General features: G+C 67.2%; 1 protein-coding gene across 1 annotated transcript; it reads left to right on the top strand.

The window, feature by feature from the left end:
• Positions 1-2,222: 2,222 nt before the first annotated feature.
• Positions 2,223-20,147, top strand: ADSS1 (adenylosuccinate synthase 1). Its single transcript, XM_047079911.1, has 13 exons — positions 2,223-2,417; positions 9,931-10,033; positions 12,222-12,284; positions 13,013-13,063; positions 13,378-13,444; positions 14,187-14,294; positions 14,396-14,477; positions 15,237-15,363; positions 15,936-16,090; positions 17,750-17,874; positions 18,662-18,759; positions 19,864-20,013; positions 20,095-20,147. Exons 1-13 carry the CDS (start codon positions 2,223-2,225, stop codon positions 20,145-20,147), a joined length of 1,377 nt encoding a protein of 458 aa, XP_046935867.1.
• Positions 20,148-20,283: the final 136 nt, after the last annotated feature.

Here is a 20,283-nt window from a genome sequence, read left to right as displayed (position 1 = left end):
TCTTCGCCCCTGCCGCATACTGTCTTCACCCCTGCCGTGCAGTCTTGCGCTCAAGGGTGCAAGCGTCCTGCAGGCATCTGTGGTGTCTGCGTCCTGGACCACCGTGTATGATGTGGTTCCAGGGGGCCGTGTGGCCCCCGGATGGTGGAAACCCCATGGGGCTGAGCCCGAGGTCACACGGTGAGGCCCCCGAGCTTGCTGACTTGTTCCTCCACCACCCTGGTGACAGGCCCACTGTGCACAGGCCACGGCAGAGGGGATGTGTTCTAATTCAGGCAGGGCCGTGTGACCGGCAGGGCCCCAGCTGTTGGGCCAGGACAGGGCTGTTTATAGAAAAGCCCAACCCCGCCCCCTCCCACCAGGCCCTCTGGCTATTTATAGATGGGGCTTGGGGGAGTCGGAGCCCCTGCCGGACAGGGTTTGGCCCTGCAGATCCCGTGTGAGCCCCCACGCTGTCCCCACTGAGCCCCAGTCTCCCCCAGGAAGGGCTCCAAGCTAGCACCCCCCTTCGGCAGAGAGAAACATCCCCATCTGACGTGACTCGCACATCCCCCTCCCCCTCCGTGGCTCCTGTGGCCGTTGGGAAGGCTGGGCGCCTTCTTCTGCAAATGCAAACAACCCTTCCCGCCTTCTCGGTCCCTTCTGCTACAACCATGCCTTTCCGACTTTCCCGTGTCTACACAGCCAGTTCCCCTCCCAGCCCCCACTCCCAGAAACACCCAAGCCCCCTGCCACAGCCCCTCCAGGCTGCCCGAGGCCTTGGGCCCCACCCTCGGCCTGCTCTGCCTGGCCTTCCAGAAGGCAGCCCGCCTGCCCCTGCGCTGCCAGCCGGGGCGGAGGGGGGCTGTCGCCCAGGGGGGCCAAGGACGGGAGGCCTGCCCCTCGCACCCCACTTCTACCTGCACCCTGGTGTTTGCCCCACAGCAACTCCGGGAGGAAGGAACCGCCCATGTGAGAGAAGAGGGTCTGGGCCGCCGAGGGATCCCAGCCAGGACCCCAGCAGGGAGTGGGCCAAGGAGGGGACAAACGAGGGGCAGGTTGGCAGTGCAGTCCTGAGCTGGGACTCTCTGTGAGTGACTGTGTGGCAGCCAGAGTCTGCTCTCTCTTCCTCCATGGGAGCTCTCGTCCCCCCACCGGAATCCACGGAGCCCCGCGCTCCCTGAGCCCTGGCCACAGGTTAGTTGCTGGGCTCTGGGGGCCTCTGTACTGAGACTGCCCTCCCCCCCGCCGCCCCCAGAGGGAACAGGGTGAGAGGCTAACAGTGTGCTCCTGCCCCCCCTCCCGGGGCCCATCCCTGGCCCCATCTCCCAGTGGGGTGAGCCACGCCCAAACCCGAATCCACTCGGGATGTGGCGCGTTCCCGGGAGGCCACGCAGGGCACCCAGTTGGGAGCACGGGAGCCCAGCAATGGGATGCAAATCCTGTCTGGAAACCCAGTCCCTGCACAGGCTGGGCCAGGAAAGGTGTCTCCAGTGGAGCCTCTTGGAGACCGTGGCCGTGTGGGGGTTGGCCAGCATCCCTGGCTGTTTCTCTGCTGGCCAGGTGGCCCTACCATCGCCGGTCCTGTGTCCCTGGACTCTCGGGCCCTGCGGACCAGAGGCAGCACAGCCCGAGTGGGGCCTGCCTGCCCCGTGCTGGACGCCAAGCCCCGGAGAGTGTGCTTCGGTGTGCTGGGGGAGGGGACAGCCGCGCGCTCTCTCTTTGGCCACCAGAGTGCGCGCTTGGGTCCAGGCACCCAGGTTCACCTCGGGGCAGGTGCGCTGCAAGCCCCCAAGATGCAGCCCGCCCCCCCCCAGGTGCGGTGTGAGGACACGGCTCCCCTTTTACAAGCCGCACCCCCACCCTGGAGAGGGCCCCCCAGAGTCTCTAAAGCCCTGAGGTCGGAGGCTGGTGGGGAGCCGGTGGAGGGCTCCCCGGGCCCCGCTCGGGGCCGGGCGCGCAGACGTCCCCATCCGCCTTCCCGAGGGAGAAACCTGGACCGCGGAGCGCTCTCGCCGTCGTTGTGCCCCCACCTCCATGAGTAAGCGTCCGCGGCCCAACTCGGCTCCCCGGTGGTGGCTGGGCGGGCGGGGGGCGGGACCCGGCAGCCTGGAGGTCACCGAGAGGCGCCACGGCACCGGCCAGGCCCGCCCCCGGCCCGCCCCCTGCCCCGGGCCGGCTCCTTTTAATGGTGCGGCGGCCAGGCCCTCCCGTGGCCCAGCGCAGCCGAGGACCGCACCAGCATGTCGGGAACCCGAGCCTCCTCCAATGACCGGCCCCCCGGCTCGGGCGGCGTCAAGCGGGGGCGGCTGCAGCAGGAGGCGGCTGCCACCGGCTCCCGGGTGACCGTGGTGCTGGGCGCGCAGTGGGGGGACGAGGGCAAAGGCAAGGTGGTGGACCTGCTGGCCACGGACGCCGACATCATCAGCCGCTGCCAGGTGCGGGCCCCCCCCCCCAGCACCCCCCCTCCTCCCCGCTCCCGGGGACCCTCTCCTCCCGCGCCCTGACCTGGCCACGCCTCCTGGATACCTTCCCTTCCTGGACACCCCGACCCTCGCACACGCACACACTCCCCTCCCCCGCCCCCTCCCCCAGGGACCGCCTCCCCCGCCCAGCCCCACCCCTTAAGGCCGGGGGCCAGGGCAGAGCTATAAATACAAGTGCTGAGTTGGGGACACCGGATCCTCATGGGGTGGGGTGGGGTGGCGCCCCCAGCTTCTGTCTGGTTTGAGACACCCTCCCTTCTCATCCTGTCTGGGTCTGGCACAGGGCCGGCCAGCGGGGTGGCCCTGGGGCATCAGCCAAGAGGAGGCAGAGGCAAGGGCAGGACAGGGGGCCAGGACCCGGAGGAAGAGGGACCAGGGGCAAGGAGGGTCCCGGCCAGACTCAGGGGGAAAGGGAGGGGCCACGGACGGCTGGCCAGGGTGACCCAGGGGCTGGCAGCGCCACCGGGGAGCCGGACACGGGCTCTGTCCCCAAGGGCCCCGGGTGGCCACTGCCAGCTGTGGGCTCCCTCCGGGCCGCTCCCTCGGAGCCACTGCCCCTGTACCAGAGCGAGAGCCACGCTGCTGACCGGATAACTTAGAGCTCAGGGCACAGACGGGTGGGCTTTACGCTTCGTGCTTTGGCTCCGCTGCGGTTTGGAGCCATGCCCAGAAATGCTGCTCGAAGTGGGGAGGGGACACCCCTGAGCTCCTCTGCCTGGTCTGTAGCCTTATCCCCTGGCCCCTGCCGGGAGGGCTCAGGCCGGGGCATGCCCCCGGGGAAAGGGTGAGCCCAACGCTTGGCTCTCGGCACACGCCAGCCGCTCTCTGTGCCCACTCCTGTGCCCTCCGGGCAGTGGGTTCCCGGAAGGTGCTTCCTGGGATCGTGAGAGGCCCCCACCCTCCGTGCCCTGAGCCTGGCCAGCGAACCCATTCCTGTCCCCCTGCTCCTGGGCACACGGCGCCACGGCCCTCCGTGTAACCTGCCGGCCCCAGTGAGCCTCACGCGTCTGTCTGTGGCCCGTCTCCCTCCTGAAGAGACTGGGGGCCTTTGTGGGCTCTCCTCGTTCTGGAAATGGTTCTGGAGTGGGGCCTCCCTGCTCTGCCACCTGGGTCAGCAGGCCAGGCCCTGCCCTCTCCCGTCCATCACCAGTAAGAGTCCCGGACGGGACCAGCCACGGGCAGAGCAGGCTGGCCCCCATCTGACTTCTCACACTGAGATCACCCGCGTCTCTGCCTGTAGGAGCCCCGGCGCCCCCACCCCACCCCCCTCCAGCCTCCTGGCAAGCCGGGAAAGTGAGGCCCGGAGAAGTTGACGAATGGGAATAAGCAGCACGTGTGGGCCCTCGCGTGTGCCACACACCCGTGGAGACGGCCCTGGCGTCCGGCTGCCTGCTGAGGCGCCAGCCTCTGCCCTGGGGAAGGCTGCCTCTTACTCAGGGCGCGAACGCATGAAGCCCAAAGCCACGGCCACCGGGTGCGCAGAGCCACACGGAGCCGTGGCCCCGGGAGCCGGGCAGCACGTGGGAGCGAGGGGCCCAGGGAAGCGGGCGGCGGGCACGTGCAGTGGGCAGAGCGGGCCGGGCCGGGAGTCCCGTCTGGGTGGCTGCCTGGAAGGGCTGAAGCCGGCCAGCCCCAGTGACCAGAAGGGTCACCTGGCCTGTCACTTGGGCCCGGGGCCGTCCTGCGGGGCGGCTGCTGACTGGCGCCACCCTGCCTCTGCTCGGCCGACCGTCCTCCGCCAGCAGGCCTGTCTCCTCCGTCTCGCACTCAGCACGGCCGGGAAGCCCTCTGCGGCCCTCGTGGTCTGAGGCCGCCTGCACCCCCACCGCTGTCCTGTTTCTCTCCCACCCCGTCGTGTGGGGCCCGTGGTCGGCGCCCCAGGACCCCCCCCACGACCTTCCTTACTGTCGGGGGGTCTCAGGCTTGGCTTCCTCCCGCTGCTGTTTTCCGTGCCACTTGAACGCTGAACAGACGCCTCGCGCCCGCCTCTGTGCCCTCCCAGCCTTCACGCCCCGCCCCCCGCCCCCCCAGCAGTGCCTGGTCCGCGCCCAGCGTTCTGGGTCTGGGGGTGCTGCTTTGGGTCCCCCGGGGCCTCCCTTTGCTCTTGGCGGGGCGGGCTCCCTCTGGACCGAGTGACAACAGCCCCGGGGGCCTCTGCTCTCTGTACGCAAGTTCGCACGTTCCCCCTGTGAGCTCTGCTGGCCCCTCCTACGAGCCCCCACACCTCCTCGAGACCTTCTCCGGGGTCCCTCTTTCAGCGTCCTTCCTGCTGCTTGATCCCACCCCCAGCCTGGACTCGGCCCCAGGCCCACAGAGCCAGGGGCTCACGCTCAACTCTCCCTCCACCTCCCAAGTTACTTTGGTCAGAAGGCTGTGGGGCCCCCTGCCCAGGACCGCCAAGGTCAGGATTTAAAATTCCCTCCTTCCAGCTTCGGTGTAAACGGGGCTCCGTGTGTGACGTGCTCGGTACGAGCGAGGGTGCTGTGCTGGGTCTCTCGGTTTCCACTGGTCCAGCCAGTCACTTCCTGGGAAGGGCCGGGGGCCTCGAGCGGTGGTGGAAGGTCTGGTGCTGCACACGGTGGCCTCAGTGGTTGAGGGGCCACGCCCTGCGGCTTGTTGGGGCTCTGGGACCCCTCTCCCCAGGGGGTTTCAGGAGGCACCTCACCTCAAACCCCAGGCTGGCCGGGGCCCTCCACAGGGACGGGGGCCGGGAGCGCCCGGGGTTGCTTCCAGAAGCGGGCCTCCCCTGCAAGTCTGCATCCTCTGACGGCACTGACCACCCAGCGGCGGCTCTGGAGGGCCCCCCCCCCAGGTTACACAGCCCCCTGTGGCCCCGGCAGGTGAGGCCTGCCTACCCACCTGGAGCCCAGGACCTCCCTCCTCCCAGCCCCCACCCGGAGCCTCACTGAGCAGAGGGCAACTCTTTGGGTTGAATGAGTGAACGAGTGAAGGAGCTTGCCTGCGGCAGGCAGATAGAGACGGGGTGAAGCTGCGCACAGGAGGGTGAACCGGGTTTCTCCCCCCGGGGCGGGGCTGCGGCCTCAAGCGTCTCCCCCTGAGGGCCGGCCCCTTGCCGTGTGTCGTGCAGAACCTGATAAAACCTGGCTCTGCGGCCCAGGACCCAGACCCACACCCAAGCGGACCCCAAGCACTCTGGGGGCTGGCCGGGAGGGGCCCCGCAGCCTCTGAGGAGCTGCCCCCACCCCCACCCGCCCCTGCTCACCTCCCTGCTCACTCCCTCCCTTTGTCCACTTGTCGGGCACCTGGACCAGGGCTGGGGACCGACAGGGGCGGTGCCCGTCCAGAGTGAGCCGGACTGGGAGGCAGGCTCTGGCTGCAGGGATGGGGGCGAGGCTGTGTGAGAAACACAATGAGGGACGTCGTCGGGGAGAAGGGGCCTGGGGCCCTCAATGCTGACGATGGCGGGGGCGGGGAGGAGGGGGCTGCATCGCAGGGCAGACGGCCAGGCTGGTGCCTCCCCGGGAACCGGGGCCGAGGGGGCACTGTGGCCAAACGAGCCGTCCAGAGCAGCGTGGGGACCCGGGTAGCTGGGGGTTCAGAGAGAACGGGAGGAGTGGTGGCTGAGCCGGTCGTAGGGGTCGGGCCCTGGCAGGTCAGAGGTCAGCGGGGTGCTGGGGCCGAGGGCTGGCGAAAGGGGGCAGGGATGGGGACGGATGCTGGACGGCAGCGGCACACGTGTGGGTGACAAGTCCCCCTCCATAGGGCGGCCACGCGGAGCCCCGTGGGTGTGGACCGTGGCGGCCAGGAGGGGTGCGGAGAGGCACCGGCGGCCGGGCAGGGGTGGTGTGGGAGAAGGAGCAGCTACAGCGCCGGGGGTGGGGGTGACGTCCCAGGAGCATCCTCTCCCCTTCGCACTGCCCCCCCGTACGCTCCCAGCCCCCGCCCCCGTTGCCTCCGAGGAGGTGACATCCCTGAACAGCAGATGGTCCCTCTGATCCGGCACAGCCCGCCCCTCAGCGTTCCCAAGGCCCGCGGGCACCAGACCAGACTTGGGCACCGGGGCCTGCTCTTCAAAGGGCACGGCTGCCTGCCCAGGGGAGCTGCAGAGGCAGGTCCGTCAGGCCCGGAAATGGCCCCCAGGGGGGCTCAGGGGGTCAGCAGGGGCCTCCTGGAGGGAGGGCCCGAGGGCGCCAAAAAATTGCTCCCACAGACTCTCTGTCCCCCAGGTTCGGGGGCCTGGTGGGGACCCGGAGCGGGCTCTCAGGGCTGCACAGCCTTGAGATGCCAAGGAGGGTGGCGGAGGGCACACGGGGCGGGGCCCGCTCTCTAGATGGGGCAGGGGAGGGGTCTGCGCTGTCCGGCCCACGGCCGCCACTCACACTCGAAGCCCAGGCAGCCCCGTGGAGAGGCTCCCTGCTGGGCCTGGGCCCCGCCTTTGCTGGGCTCCTGCGGGGATGGGAAGGTCAGATCTGGCCAGACTCCCTAGCGGGCCAGCCGTGGCCTTGGTTCTGCTCCTGTGTCCAGGAGTGAGAAAGCCCCCCTTTCTTAGATCTCTTCCTCCAGGGAGACAGCTGGCAGGGGTGTCCAGGAGTGACCAGACAGGCTGGGCAGGGGCAGTGGGACTGGAGCTGTGCCCGACCTGAGGACCGAGCACAGAGGGAGGACCCGGAGACAGGCAGAGCCCCCTAAGGCCGCCCCGAGCCCTGCCTCTGTGCCCAGCTCCCACCTGACTGGCCAGCCCCCCAGGGGCACCAGGAAGGGTGAGGCCAGCTTCAGGCAGTGGAGTCGAGGTCTGGGAATCCCACCCCCCACCCCGGCCGCCCTGAGGTTCGGAGTGGTCCTCGCTCACCCCCCCAGGACAGAACCTGCCCCCTGGGACAGGGAGGCCGAGAGGGGCCGCCCAAGAGGCAGTCCCCACGGAGGCGGCCAGGCCGGCCACACGTCCTCACCCGTCTCGCTGGACCCTGGACAAGCTCCTCCCTCCAAGCGGTTTTCCAAACCAGGCTGGAGCGTGTGGGGCCGCACTCTCAGCCCGACGGCCCCCTGGCCCAGCCGTCCTGGGGCCTGCGGACCACAGACGGCACCTGGGCCACCACCTGAGGAGGGCAGGTGGGGTGTTCCTGCCCCGACCTCACCAGCAGCCTGCGTGTGACCTGGGGGAGGACAGACCGGGGCGGCTCTGGGACAGTCCCCCTGGAGCTCTCAGAAGTGTTCCCTGCAGGTCAGCAGGCCCCGGGCGCGGCCTCCTGGGGCTAGCTTCTGCCCCCAGGAGAGGACTGTGGCCTGACGCCTGGGCCCTGCAGCCGGCAGCAGTCACCTGACGCCCACTGGCCCACGACGGCGTGTGCCTGTTCCTAGTTACCCGTGTTTACCCCAAACAAAGGTGGGGGTGTGCGTGAGGAGCTTCTCATTGTGTGTGTGTGTGTGTGTGTGTGTCCTAGGGCCAGCTGACCCTGGTGCTGGGCACGGGGAGAGTGGGGGGGGGGGTGTCTGGGCCCAGCTGGGGCAGGCAGGAAGCGGCCACGGGGGGGGCAGACGTCTGCAGAGAGGCAGTGGGGCCTGCGTCCAGCCCAGCCTGGATCCTGCTGCGGTCACTTCTCTGGGGACCTCAGTGGCCCCATCTGCCAGTGGAGACCACACCCCCGGGCGCCCCTCCTGTGGCGGCAGTTGTGACGGGGCATGAACGTCCAGTGCGCGTAGACGTGTGCAGCACACAGGTGCCGAGGCCGGGGCAGAGCAAGGACGGCGTGTGCCTCTGGGGCCGAGCCCTCTGCCCCCGCTCCCCTCCCCCCCCACCGGCCCGCCAGCATCTTCTGTCTTCATCCCCCTTCCCTCCCACGGCCCCTCTGAGGCCCCTTCCCTGTCTCCTCTGGAGCAGCCCACCCGGGTCACCTCCCAGCACCGTGTCTGTCCTGAGCCCCCTGCGGCCTGGTGCTGCCCTCCTGCCCTTGCGCGTGGGACACCCCCCTGGGCTCCCAGGCCCCCACCGCCCCTTCACCCTTCCTGTCTGCTCCCCACAGGGCAGCCCATCCCTTTCCACCATCATTTGCCGGGAGCCTGCGGTCCGTTCCCACAGCCACCGGCCTTCAAGTCCCAGGGCAGCTCGGTCCCTGCCGGCCTCAGAGCACCTGGGGACACGGCCCGGTCCTGGGTCGTGGTGACCCCAGGGGTCTGTTAGAGAGGGTCCTCCACACCGTGTCCGGGCAGCAGCAGACCCAGAAAGACCGTCCACATGCACTAAATAAGCGGGGTGCTGGGGAGTCGGGGGGCCCCACGTGGAACTGCTTTCTCGCAGGGCCGTGTGGGATGGTCGGTACAGCTCGCAGGGGTGAGTGGGGGTGGAGGGCGCGTGGGAGCCCGGGAGATGCGCTAGGGCACTGATGCATGATGGGAGGCGCAGGAGGGAAAGCTTCTGGCCTGGGGGGTCTCCAGTGTCTGCCCCTCGCTGCCCCCAGGCTCCTGGCCGTGCCCCCCCACCCCCCACCCTGGGCTGTGTGTGGAGGGACTGGAAGGAGCAGGTACTCCTGGTAGGCAGGTGGGGGGAGGAGGCTGCTGGCATCCAGACCTGCCTGGGGCGGGCAAAAGACCATGGCCCCCGTCCCCCCCTTCGCAAGGCTGGAGCACAGCGGGCCGGCAGGGAGAGGCCCGATGGATAAGCCTGTGTTACCGCGGAGATTAGGGCAGGAAGGTGGGCGAGGCAGGGCACCAGCCAGGAGGCTTCTCGTCCCAGGGGCCGCCGGGGTGCCCACAGTGCCCTCTGCTGGTGGGAACGGGAGGCTGGGCCTCCCTCCTGGGGCTTGGCCTCCCCCGGCTTGGCCACCCACCCCAGCCAGTCCGAGCCCACCGTCACCTGGGTGTCCCCAGAACAGGGCTGGCCTCGGAATTGTTTTTTCCTTTTCATTCTTCGATGGCAGGCACAGGCTGAAAGGGCGGGAAGGGAGGGGCCCCTGCTAAGGGGGTGGGAGCGCTGGCCCTGATGACCAATGACTGCATCTGTGCCTCACCCAGCCCCAGAGGTGGGCACCAGGGTCCGCCACCGCAGAGCTCGAGCTGTGGGGGCCTGTCCGGGTTTGCGCTTCCTGGGAGGGTTGGCCCCTCATTCCCGCATCAGAGGAGGGACCCCCAGAGAGGGTCACAGGTGGGGCGGAGTTATAAGCACCTCTGGGCGACCTCTGCCAAGCCAGCCTCCTAGGGGCCTGCCCACGAGGGGGGTCCTGGGGGGCTGGGGGACCGGCTGGGCCAGCCCCTCTCCAACCCAGTCCCCCGGCCAGGCCCCCGCACCTCATGCGAGGAGTGGGTCACCAACCCGATGCACCCCAGACCCGGATCAGAGCCACCCGCCACACCAGAGACCCAAGTCAAAGAAACAGTGTCCCGTGCACCCTGGGGGAGGCAGCCCCCAAGCACCTTGTCTGCAGCCGGTCCAGAGTGAGGCTGGCAGGCCCTCCCGGGGAAGGGCCAAGCCCTGAGGCTCCCGCACATTCAGCCGGGTCTCTGTTCCCAGGGCGGAAACAACGCGGGCCACACGGTGGTGGTGGACGGCAGGGAGTACGACTTCCACCTGCTGCCCAGCGGCATCATCAACACCAAGGCCGTGTCCTTCATCGGTGAGTGTCCGCCGTGCCCAGCCGCCAGCCTGGGGTCCCGAGTGTGCCGGCAAGATGGGCCCGGGGTGCCACGTGGGGCTGGGCCAGACGGAGAGGGGGCGGCGGGAGGCCCGTCCGGGCCGCAGGGACCAGCACGTTTGCGACTGTGGGCGTGAACGTGAGCGTCTGCACGCCTGCACGTGTGTGAGTGCGAGCAAGTGTGCCGTGTGGATGGGGACGTGCACGTGGGCAGGCAAGCGTGTGTGTGCGTTCGTGGAGGCCCAGCCTCCTCACCACCCGCTCCCCACAGCACGGCTCGCCCTCAGGGCCGGGACCTTCGCGGCCCTTCCAGGACTGTGGGGTCTCCCGCTCTGTGTCTCTTTGTCTCTGTCTGCCTCTCTTTCTCTCCCCTCCCTCCCGGCCACTGGGCTGGACTGCCTGTCCTGCCCTCAGCTCTTAGCCTGAGCCCCCCTGCCCCGGCCAGGCCCCCGGACGCCCTCCCACGGTGTCCAGGACTTTTCCTCCGGCTCCTTCCACGACTTAGCAGGACCTCACTGGTGACGTATCCGCCCCTCCCCGGTTGGGAAGTGAAGTCTGCAGCTGCGTGTGAGCCCAGTGAGGGCACAGTGTCGGGGAAAAGAAGGAACGTGTGGGCTGAGGGGCCGTGTGTGGTCACGCGAGGCTGGGCAGAGGAGAGGGCTGCAGGAGTGCAGACTCGGGTGCCCTGCAGGGGCCGAGGACAGCCCGGGGACAACCCGCAGGCAGAGGCCCTGCTGCAGCCAGGCCCCGGGCCCCACTTGGCGGGAAGCAAGGCCAAGGAGGACTGCTTCATCGGAGGAGCTCTGCCTGCCGCTGAGGGGCTGGGGCGGGCGGGGGCCAGCAGCCGGAGCCCAGGCCGGGTGGTCACCGGGCAGCACGGCAGGGCTCAGCCCAGCCACCGGCGTGCTTGGGCAGGGGCAGAACGTGCCAGAGCTCACACAGCTGCCCCTCAGCTTGCGACATTGCCTGGGCCCCTGCCACGTGGCCATCTCAGGACGCCGTGGCATTTAGGTGACCTTTTGTACTGGGCACGGACCGCATAGTCTCGGAGCCACTCCCATCTGGACCCGTGTCCCGTCTCCCTTGGCCGAGCCTGTGCCACCGCCAGCCCTGGCGGGGACCGGGCCACGAGGGGTTCCTCATGGGAAGGCAGCAGGTGCCCCAGCCCCACTGCCTCTGGTCTAAGAGGAAAGGGCTTGCGTTTCACGTCGGACCCCACACCAACGTGCCACGCGACCTGGGGCCAGCCACCTTCCTACTCTGGGCCTCGGTCCCTGCCCGTGTAAGGCATGTATGTGGATCTCACTCCAGCGTCGTATGGAAGGCTCGGCTTCCCGGAGGGCCCCAGTCGGGTCCGGGCACGGCTGGGGCTGCATTTCTCCCGCTTTTCCGCTGCTCAAATCAACCGCAGCAGCTTTACTCAAGTGTAATTTACGCGCTGTGAAATTCGCCACAATCGCGCAGCCGCCACCACAACTCAGCCCTAGGACACTGTCATCACTCCAAGAGGCTCCCTCACGCCCCTGGCTGGAGCCCTGCCCCCGCCGCAGCGACCACCAAACGCTGTCCGGCCCTGTAAACGCTCCGTGCTGGCTTTTGTCTTGTTCGGGCCCTGTCGTCTCTACCGTGATAAATACGTAGAACGGAAGCTTCCCCTCTTGGCCACCTTCAGGCACAGGGCTCAGCACACGAAGCACGTGTACACTGTAGCGCACCCACCGCCATGGTCCGTTTCCAGGACTTTCCATCTTCCCAGCCTGAGGCTCTGTCCCCATTAAACATTCACCCCCAGCCCCTGGCACCCCCTTTTACTTTCTGTCTCTGCGAATCCGACTCCTCTGGGGACCTCGTGTGAGTGGCCACACTGTGTGGGTCCTTTGGGGACTGGGCTGTTGCACTCGGCGTCGTGTCCCCGCGGTCCGCGTGCTGTAGCAGGTCCGAACGTCCTCCCTTTGTACGGCTGCGCAGGCTCCCAGCGTGGCCAGAGCCCAGTCGGCTTCCCGCTCACCGCGTCAGGGGCCCGGCTTCGCGAACACGGCCGCTGGGAGCGTGAGCGCGCACGCTTGATGACGCTCTCACCCCACTTGCCGTGAGCGCGCACGCTTGATGACGCTCTCGCCGAATTCGCCAGCGTCTGCCATTCAATCCAGTCTCCTGTCGTGTGTTGCAGGCAACGGGGTGGTCGTCCACTTACCCGGCTTGTTTGAAGAAGCAGAAAAGAATGAGAAGAAAGGTGGGTCCGCGTCCCCACGCGCTCACCCTGGCCCGGCTCTGGGGTGGGGGGGGCTCCCCGACTCGGCCGGGCCCCCACCCGCCTCCTGCTGGCCTTGCCCCTGCAGAAAGCCGGACTTCGCTCCAGGACGCACAGAGCAGGGCGGCCTAAGGCCCCAAATTGGCTGTGGGCCCCAGTGTTTGTAAGGCGCTTTCACGACACGGGGGACAGGTGGCCCTGGAGCGTCACATCCAGGAAGTCAGGGAGAGGCCCTGGGACCTGGAGTTGGCTGGAGCCCCCCAGCCAGGACTGGGGACCGCTGGGCCCGCCACGCCTGCAGGCAAGGATGTGGTTTCCGGAGGCAGGAGGCAGAGAGGGGCGAGAGCGAGGCCACCGGCCAGGTGTCTGGGCAACTGCGCCCCGTGACGGTTGTCTAGAGGCCGCGGCCCTGAGACCCCGATGGGGTCCGAGGAGGAAGCGTGCCTCGGCCTCAGGGCTCGAGTTCAGGGCAGGAGCCAGAAGAGTCAACGGGAACCTGCCCCTGGGCCGTGAGCAGCAAGAAGTGACAGGACGGAGGCCCCGCAGGGAGATGTGAGGGGCGTCCCGGGCGGGGCGGGAGGTTCCGGGGCCCTCGGCGGGGAGAGAGGCCAGGAGGGGAGGGCACACCCCTGGTGACCTCTGTGGACTCGCCCTGGGAGGGACCTGGGCCAGCTGCCCCTGAAGGCTGACCGCCTGCCCCGTGGCCGCAGGTCTGAAGGACTGGGAGAAAAGGCTCATCATCTCTGACCGCGCCCACCTGGGTAAGCTCCGCCCACCTGCCACGTGAGCGATGACGCGGCCGCGGCCCTCCTCCCGGGACGCTGGGCCCCGTAGCTCCACGGGGCCTTCTCGAAGAACTTGAAGGTGGGCAGTGGGTGGGGGTCACTGTTCCCATTGACAGATGGGGAAGCTGAGGCCCGAGGGACTCACGGGGACGCGTGAGTCTGGGCGGCGGCCAGATCCTAGTATGTCCCCTTTCAAACTGGACCACCTGTCCCGGGCGGCTGGGCTGGCGCAGGCGAGGCCCTTAACCCTGTGTCTGTCTCCCCCTGGGGACCCTGGCCTGGCCGGGCAGTGTTTGACTTTCACCAGGCGGTGGACGGGCTGCAGGAAGTACAGCGACAGGCGCAGGAGGGGAAGAAGTGAGTGTCTCCGGGGGGCTTTCGAGTCTGGGGGCCCTGGGGTGTGCGGAGAGGGGGCCGAGGTCCACTGGAAGCCACCGGGACCGCTGGTGCCCCGGCCCCGCCCCGCCACACATACACACACACACACACACAGGCCACCACTTCACCACGGCGCCCAAACCCTCGCCCCACCAGCACCGACGGCTGTTTCCCTGGCCTCCAAAGATCCTCGCGAGAGTGTGCCAGCGGCTGGCTCTCAAAGTCAGGACAGGGTGAGGCAGTGGCCGTCCTGCCTCGTCACGTGGCATGCTCACTTGCCGCACGTGTGCGCGCAGGTACGCGCACGCCTACCGCGCGCGCTCACACGCAGGTACAGCAGGTGGCAGTGCTGAGCGTCCCGTCGGCCGAGCCCGGTCAGACACGCAGGGCAGCAGCCTCAGTGCCCCCCGCAAGAGGGAAGCTGGGGCCGAACGCAGACAGGATGTCTTAGAGCCAAGGCCTGGGACGAGGGGAGGGTTAGGGCTGGCCCAGGACCACCTTCCAGGGCCCCAGCCCCTCCCCCACCCCCATCCTGGAGAGGCGGCCCCAGACTCCAGGTGCTACTGCTGGGAAGCGCCCCTCCCAGCTCTACCCTTTTTGTAGGGGTGCAAACCGGGGTCTAGGGGTGCCGGCCCGGGGCCCTGAGCGTCCGGGCTTCTCCCGGGCCCCCAGCAGGCTGCGGGGCCGGGCTCCCTGTGTTCACGGCCGCCCCATCTTCCAGTATCGGCACCACCAGGAAGGGGATCGGACCTGCCTACTCTTCCAAAGCGGCCCGCACGGGCCTCCGCATCTGTGACCTGCTGTCGGACTTTGATGAATTTTCCGCCAGGTACCCAGCCGTCCGCAGCCCAAGGGGGGGACCGTGGCTAGTGAGGAGGGGCGCGGACACCCAGGCGGGGCGAGGGGTCGCAGTCACTGTCACCCCTGCAGATTCAAGAACCTGGCTCACCAGCACCGGTCCATGTTCCCCACCCTGGAAGTGGATGTTGAAGGTCAACTCAAAAGGCTCAAGGTAGAGCAGGGACCCCTGGCACGGCGGGCAGCCTGCCAGAGGCGCGACGCCCTGTCCGACGTTCACGGAACGCTCGCAGGGCACGCTGTCACAGGGCATTCTTATGGGGCGGCTGGCCTTCTTAGGGACCTCGGGCCAGCCAGGTCAGGAGGGTCCCCTCGGGAGGCCAGGGGATGCTTGGGCCCCTCGCTTTCCCACAGGGCAAGTTTCCCAGGATGCGCTGGAGAAAGAGGCTGTCCCCGTCCTATTTGGGGCATGAGGTATAGGGGGCCTTGCTGACTCACAGAGGGGCAGCATGGGGTCAGGGACAGGATGAGGGGAGCACAGAGCCCTTCCAGAAGTTTCCAAGGCTGGGATCTTGGCTCCTTCCAGTCCTTGCTGGAGGCTGTGAATGAGGACAGGGACAAACCGATGAGGATGCCAGCCACGTTGGATTAGGGCCCACCACAGCGACCTCAACATAATCTCCTCTTTAGAGGCCTGTTTCCAAACGCAGTCACGTTCCGAGGGGCCGGGGGCCAGGACTCGGACAGATTAACTGGGGGGACACAGTTCAGCCCATGACAGCAGGAAGAGGCTCGTGAGAGTCGCAGATAAGACTCAGGTGGGGCCAGGGGCTGTTCCAGGTCTGGGGACAGGTTGGCAGGTCAGGACCCTCGCGGGAAAGGAATGTACTGGAAGGATCGGGCTGTCAGATGGGGCTGGAGCTGGACGGACGTGGCCTGGCCCCCTGCAGCCTCCCTCTGCCTCCCCCCACAGGGCTTTGCTGAGCGGATCCGACCCATGGTTCGAGACGGCGTCTACTTTATGTACGAGGCACTCCACGGCACCCCCAAAAAGATCCTCGTGGAAGGTGCCAACGCAGCCCTCCTTGACATTGATTTCGGTAGGTCCCCAGCCCAGCTGCTCCCAGCGGACCTCCTTTCGTGCCTGCTGGGGACCAGGCTGGCCACTGACGGGACGGGGCGGGGCTCCCCTTGAGGATGATCACGCTGCACCCCCCCGCCCCAGTCTTCCTGCTTCAGCTGGGAGGGGGAAGAGGGAGAGACGATCTAGAAGGAAGGGAGAGTGTCCGGAGCTGGGCCCAGGGCTCCCCGCAAGGCTGGGTACAGCCGGTGCTTCCGGCTGTGTGGGCCCCCTGTACATCCTGTCCCGACCCCGTGGCCGCACCCGAGCCGAGGCCACCTGGTACAGCAGGGGAGGCCCCCACCATCCGAGCTGGGAGCAGCCTTCTTCCTCTGTTCACCCCCAGACTCCTACTTGAGCCACAGCGGCCTGACTCACGGTGCCCTTGCAGGCAGCAACCCCAGGTTGGTCCCTGAGACCACCGGCCCTGGAGACCCCACCAAGGGGACTTAGGGGAGGCTGAACCACCCGCTGTCCTCTGCCAAGAGGCAGCCCCGGGCCGGGGTGATCTGCAGGGGTGGTGGACACCCCCCGTCCGGTTCTGTCTTGCAGGGACCTACCCTTTTGTGACATCATCCAACTGCACCGTGGGCGGCGTGTGCACGGGCCTGGGCATCCCGCCACAGAACATAGGCGAGGTCTATGGCGTGGTGAAGGCCTACACCACACGCGTGGGCATCGGCGCCTTCCCCACGGAGCAGATCAACGTGAGTCCCCAGCCCCCGCGGGGCCTCAGCAGGGGGACACAGAGGCGGTGCGGGGCGCTCAGCGGCGGGGCGGGCAGGGACGCGCAGGGCAAGGGCAGAGGCAGGCAGAGACGAGCGCACAGAAGGTTGCTCGCTACAGCGGCCTCGCACCGCAGAAGCTCAAGCCGACCGTGTCCCCGGGACACACTGCAAGCGCGCGGGGGGCCTCAGCCCCCTCAGGGCGCCCCGTGTGGTGCAGCTCAGGGACCGTCAGGAAAACACTGGCCTTTTCTCAGCATGGCCCTGTGCCCTTGGCAGCGAGGGCACAGGCTCTTGTCCCGAACAGGTGCGTGTGAAGACCGGCGTCGGGAGGGAAGGGTGCCACGTCCAGGAGTAGCCAGGGCTCTCACGGGGCAGGGGGAGCAGGGACAGGGATGGGGTTCTTGCCCCAAAATAAACCTTGCCCCTGGCGCAAAGCTACAGGGCCAGCTCCCCCTCTGTCCTCGCGGGCCATCGGGGGGGACAAGAGGCTGCCCTGTTCCCCACCCGCGTGTTCAGGAGGCATTGAGAACACAACCCCACTGGTCGGCAAGGCCCGATCAGGGGAGCCTTAGCTGCAGACACACCTGCGGGGGATGTGAGAACGTGGGAACAACGGGAGAAGCCAGGTGTGAGGAAGGGTTTGTCAGGGGGTGTGATTTCAAGCATTCCCCTGAGGGAAGAGGGAGGGGAGGAGGGAGAGAGGAGGAGGGAGAAAGGAGAGGAAGAAGAGGAGGGAGAGAGATGGGAGAGGAGGGGAGAGAGGAGGGGAGAGAGGAGGGAGAGGAAGGAGGGGGGAGGAGGGAGGGGAAGGAGAAGGGAAAGAGAAGGAGGGAGAGGGAGGAGAGACAGAGGAAGAGGAAGAGGAGAGGGAGAAGAGAGGAAGAGGAGGGAGAAAGGAGAGGGAGAGGAGGGAGAAAGGAGAGGGAGAGGAGGGAGAGAGGAAGGAGGGGAAGGAGGAGGGAAAGAGAAGGAGGAAGAGGGAGAAGAGAGAGAGGAAGAGGGAGAGGAGAGGGAGAGGAGGGGAGAAGGAGGGAGAAGAGGGGGAGGAGGAGGGAGAGAGGAGGAGAGAGAAAGGAGAGGAAGAAGAGAAGGGAGAGAGATGGGAGAGAGGAGGGGGGAGAGAGATGGGAGAGAGGAGATGGGAGAGAGGAGGGGGGAGAGAGGAGGGGGGAGAGAAGGGAGAGAGGAGGGGGAGGAGGGAGAGGAAGGAGGGGAAGGAGGAGGGAAAGAGAAGGAGGGAGAGGGAGGAGAGAGAGAGAAAGAGGAGAGTGAGAGGAGGGAAGAAGGAGGGAGAAGAGGGGGAGGAGAAGGGAGAGAGGAGGAGGGAGAAAGGAGAGGAAGAAGAGGAGGGAGAGAGATGGGGGAGGAGGAGGGAGAGGAGGGAGGGGGGAGGAGGGAGGGGAAGGAGAAGGGAAAGAGAAGGAGGGAGAGAGAGGAGAGACAGAGGAAGAGGGAGAGGAGGAAACGAGGAGGGAGAGGAGGAAACGAGGAGGGAGAAGAGGGAGAGGAGGAGGGAGAAGAGAGAAGAGGAGGGGAGAAGAGGGGAGGAGGCGGCAGCAGAGAGAGGTGTTGAGCACAGAGGCAGCCAAGTGCGGGCTCCCTTTAGTGGCGCCATGGACCCGCTCTGTTCTCACGCAGGAAATCGGGGACCTGCTACAGAGCCGTGGCCACGAGTGGGGGGTGACCACGGGCAGGAAGAGGCGCTGTGGCTGGTTGGACCTGATGATTCTGCGATACGCGCACATGGTCAACGGCTTTACCGCGTGAGCAGCCCTTCCCGCCTGTTTGTTGCCACAGGGTCTCCCCTTCCCCACGGCGAGGCCGCAGTGGGGGTGGCAGGGAGGCCCCCCTGGGAGGCCCCCCTCCCCGGGCACCTCAGAGCCGGCTGAGCACGTGCGCGGCAGGTTACGCCGGCGCACGGGGACGCACGCGGCCGTCCTCACGGGCACAGTGGGGGCCGGCCTGGGCCTGGCTGGACTCGAGTCAGCACGTCCGTTAGGTCTGTAGGTTTGGGTCGGGCCGTGGGAGGGGGCCACCGTCCCCAACTAGGACCTAGTGCCGAAGCGGCTGCGCTCTGAGCGCCGAGGGGCTGAGACACAGAAGCGTGGAAGACAGGGTGTCTGCGCCGGGCACAGAGGCCACCATGGACTCACAAGCACGGGGAGACCCACCTGCGAGCCTTCTCGGCCCGGTCCGTGAGGGAGGGAGGAGGGAGACACGGAGGAAACAGGATGGAGCCCGCGGCCCAGGGCCCGTGCCGGAAAGAGCTGGCACCCGGGGAGGCCGCCAGTCCCTGGGGTCATGGGGCAGCTGCCCGCAGAGGAGCACTTAGGCGGAGCCGTGACGGAGGGCAAACAGGGCAAGAGCCGCCAGAACGGGGTCCCGGGGGGGGCCCTCGAGGTGAGCAGAGCGAGGACGGGCACAAGCCCCACTCCCTAGCCTGTCTGCACCGCGTTTTCCTGGGACCACCTCATCTTTGTAGAGAAGCAAGGGGCACGGACGAACGGAACGGCTTCTCCAGCGTGCCTCGGTCTGTTGGCTTTTGGACAGGCTGGCCTTAACAAAGCTGGACATCCTGGATGCCCTGGACGAGGTCAAAGTCGGGGTCTCGTACAAGCTGAACGGGAAGAGGATCCCCTATTTCCCAGGTACCGGAAAGATCCGAGGCGGGAAGAGGCTGGAGCAGGGGAGGGTCCGCACGTCAAACGTGCAGAGTGAGCACCTGTCTCCGGAGCCGGCCAGTCCTGGGCGGGCGGCCGCCAGTCACAGGTTCTCACCCCGGGGGAGGCCTGGCCCCAGGAGAGGGCTGACAGGTGGGAGCCAACCCCGCTGGCCCCAGCCCCCGGGGACACTGAGGCACTGGCTGCCGAGGCCCAGCTCCCGGGAGCACTGGAAGCTCCCGAGCGGCCGGTGTGGCCGGCTCTGTGCAAACACAATGCGGACTCTTCTACCCAGGAAAACACGGTTTTCGGTCAGACCATTTAACACCTGATGGGTTTCTGCCTCCGTGCATCCGTTCTTTTGAAAATCTTTTAAAAAGTACAAAGGCTCATGTTTTCTTGGATCTGTTACTTACGCACCTGGACGCGCCCCTGCCAGCGACTTCCTGCCTTCGGCTGGGGGTGGGGGGAGTGGCCCTCCCTCGCCTGTGCGCACGCGCAGACCCGCCACCCACCAGAGCCGCTTGGCTGCGGGGGCTGCGTGTGTCCTCTCGGCCTGTGTGCCCTGGCCCTGCTGGTCCCCGACCTTTGAGAGGGCACAGCGGGAGTGTGGTGTGAGTCCAGGGATCCAGGGCCCAGGGGAGCATGTGAGTTAGGACCCTTGCAGTAGACGGCTTGTTCCAGCATCTTCCGTCAATAAGGGGTGGTCGGCATCTACTGTGAGCCACATGCCGGGAACCACACAGCTAGAGCGGGGCCCTCGCCCCGGGAACGGGACACAAGAGTTTTTCAGGAACTCTTCATGCTTCAGGACCCTTAGAATTTCCAAGTGGGGTCCGTGAAGTTCCTTAGCTGAGTCACCAGTGTACGTTCTGTCAGAGCACTTAGCGAACCCAAGTCTGGGTGGATGTGTCCCCCCTGGTCTGGAAGGGTTACAGCCAGTGTCCTAAAACCACCCTGCAACTCTGAGAACAAACAGGGCTGCCTGCCTTCCTCGCTGCTCAGCCCCACGGCAAGCAGGCCCCTGAATGGGCAGCGTGAGACACCAGCATCTTCGGGACACGGGTCAGCCCCTACCCTTTGTTTCCCCAGCTAACCAGGAGATACTGCAGAAGGTCGAGGTCGAATATGAAACACTGCCTGGGTGGAAGGCGGACACCACGGGCGCCAGGAAGTGGGAGGACCTCCCCCCGCAGGCCCAGAACTACATCCGGTTCGTGGAGAATCACGTCGGAGTGGCAGGTGGGTGCCCGAGCCCCGGCCACCACCCCGCCCTCTCCCTGCCCCCAAACCCTGGGGCTGAGCGGCCCTTTTCCCTTTCAGTGAAATGGGTTGGTGTCGGCAAATCAAGAGATTCCATGATCCAGCTGTTTTAGACAAGCAGCGCTGACCCCGGCAGGCCGCAGCGTCCCCTCCGGCATCATCAGCCACAAAAGCAACGCCGTAAACTAAGAGATAGGGAAACCATTTTCTGTACTTTTGTATTTTTCTCCAAGCCTTCAGCTCAACCAC

This window comes from Lynx rufus, unplaced genomic scaffold (genome assembly GCF_022079265.1).
Source record: "Lynx rufus isolate CCGP_SWC_20201006 ecotype Redwood Valley unplaced genomic scaffold, mLynRuf1.p SCAF_17, whole genome shotgun sequence".
In the NCBI taxonomy this organism is placed as follows: Eukaryota; Metazoa; Chordata; class Mammalia; order Carnivora; family Felidae; genus Lynx; species Lynx rufus.
The sequence above is the reverse complement of the archived record's forward strand: the minus strand, read 5'-3'. Positions and strand labels throughout refer to the sequence as shown.

What these genes read in the sequence shown, in the direction of transcription:
- ADSS1 (XM_047079911.1), top strand. Translation starts at nt 2,223, where the DNA reads ATGTCGGGAACCCGAGCCTCCTCCAATGACCGGCCCCCCGGCTCGGGC. An exon ending in CAAGGCCGTGTCCTTCATCG is followed by an intron (nt 10,034 to 12,221) that starts GTGAGTGTCCGC and finishes CGTGTGTTGCAG; the next exon opens with GCAACGGGGTGGTCGTCCAC. An exon ending in GAATCACGTCGGAGTGGCAG is followed by an intron (nt 20,014 to 20,094) that starts GTGGGTGCCCGA and finishes TTTCCCTTTCAG; the next exon opens with TGAAATGGGTTGGTGTCGGC.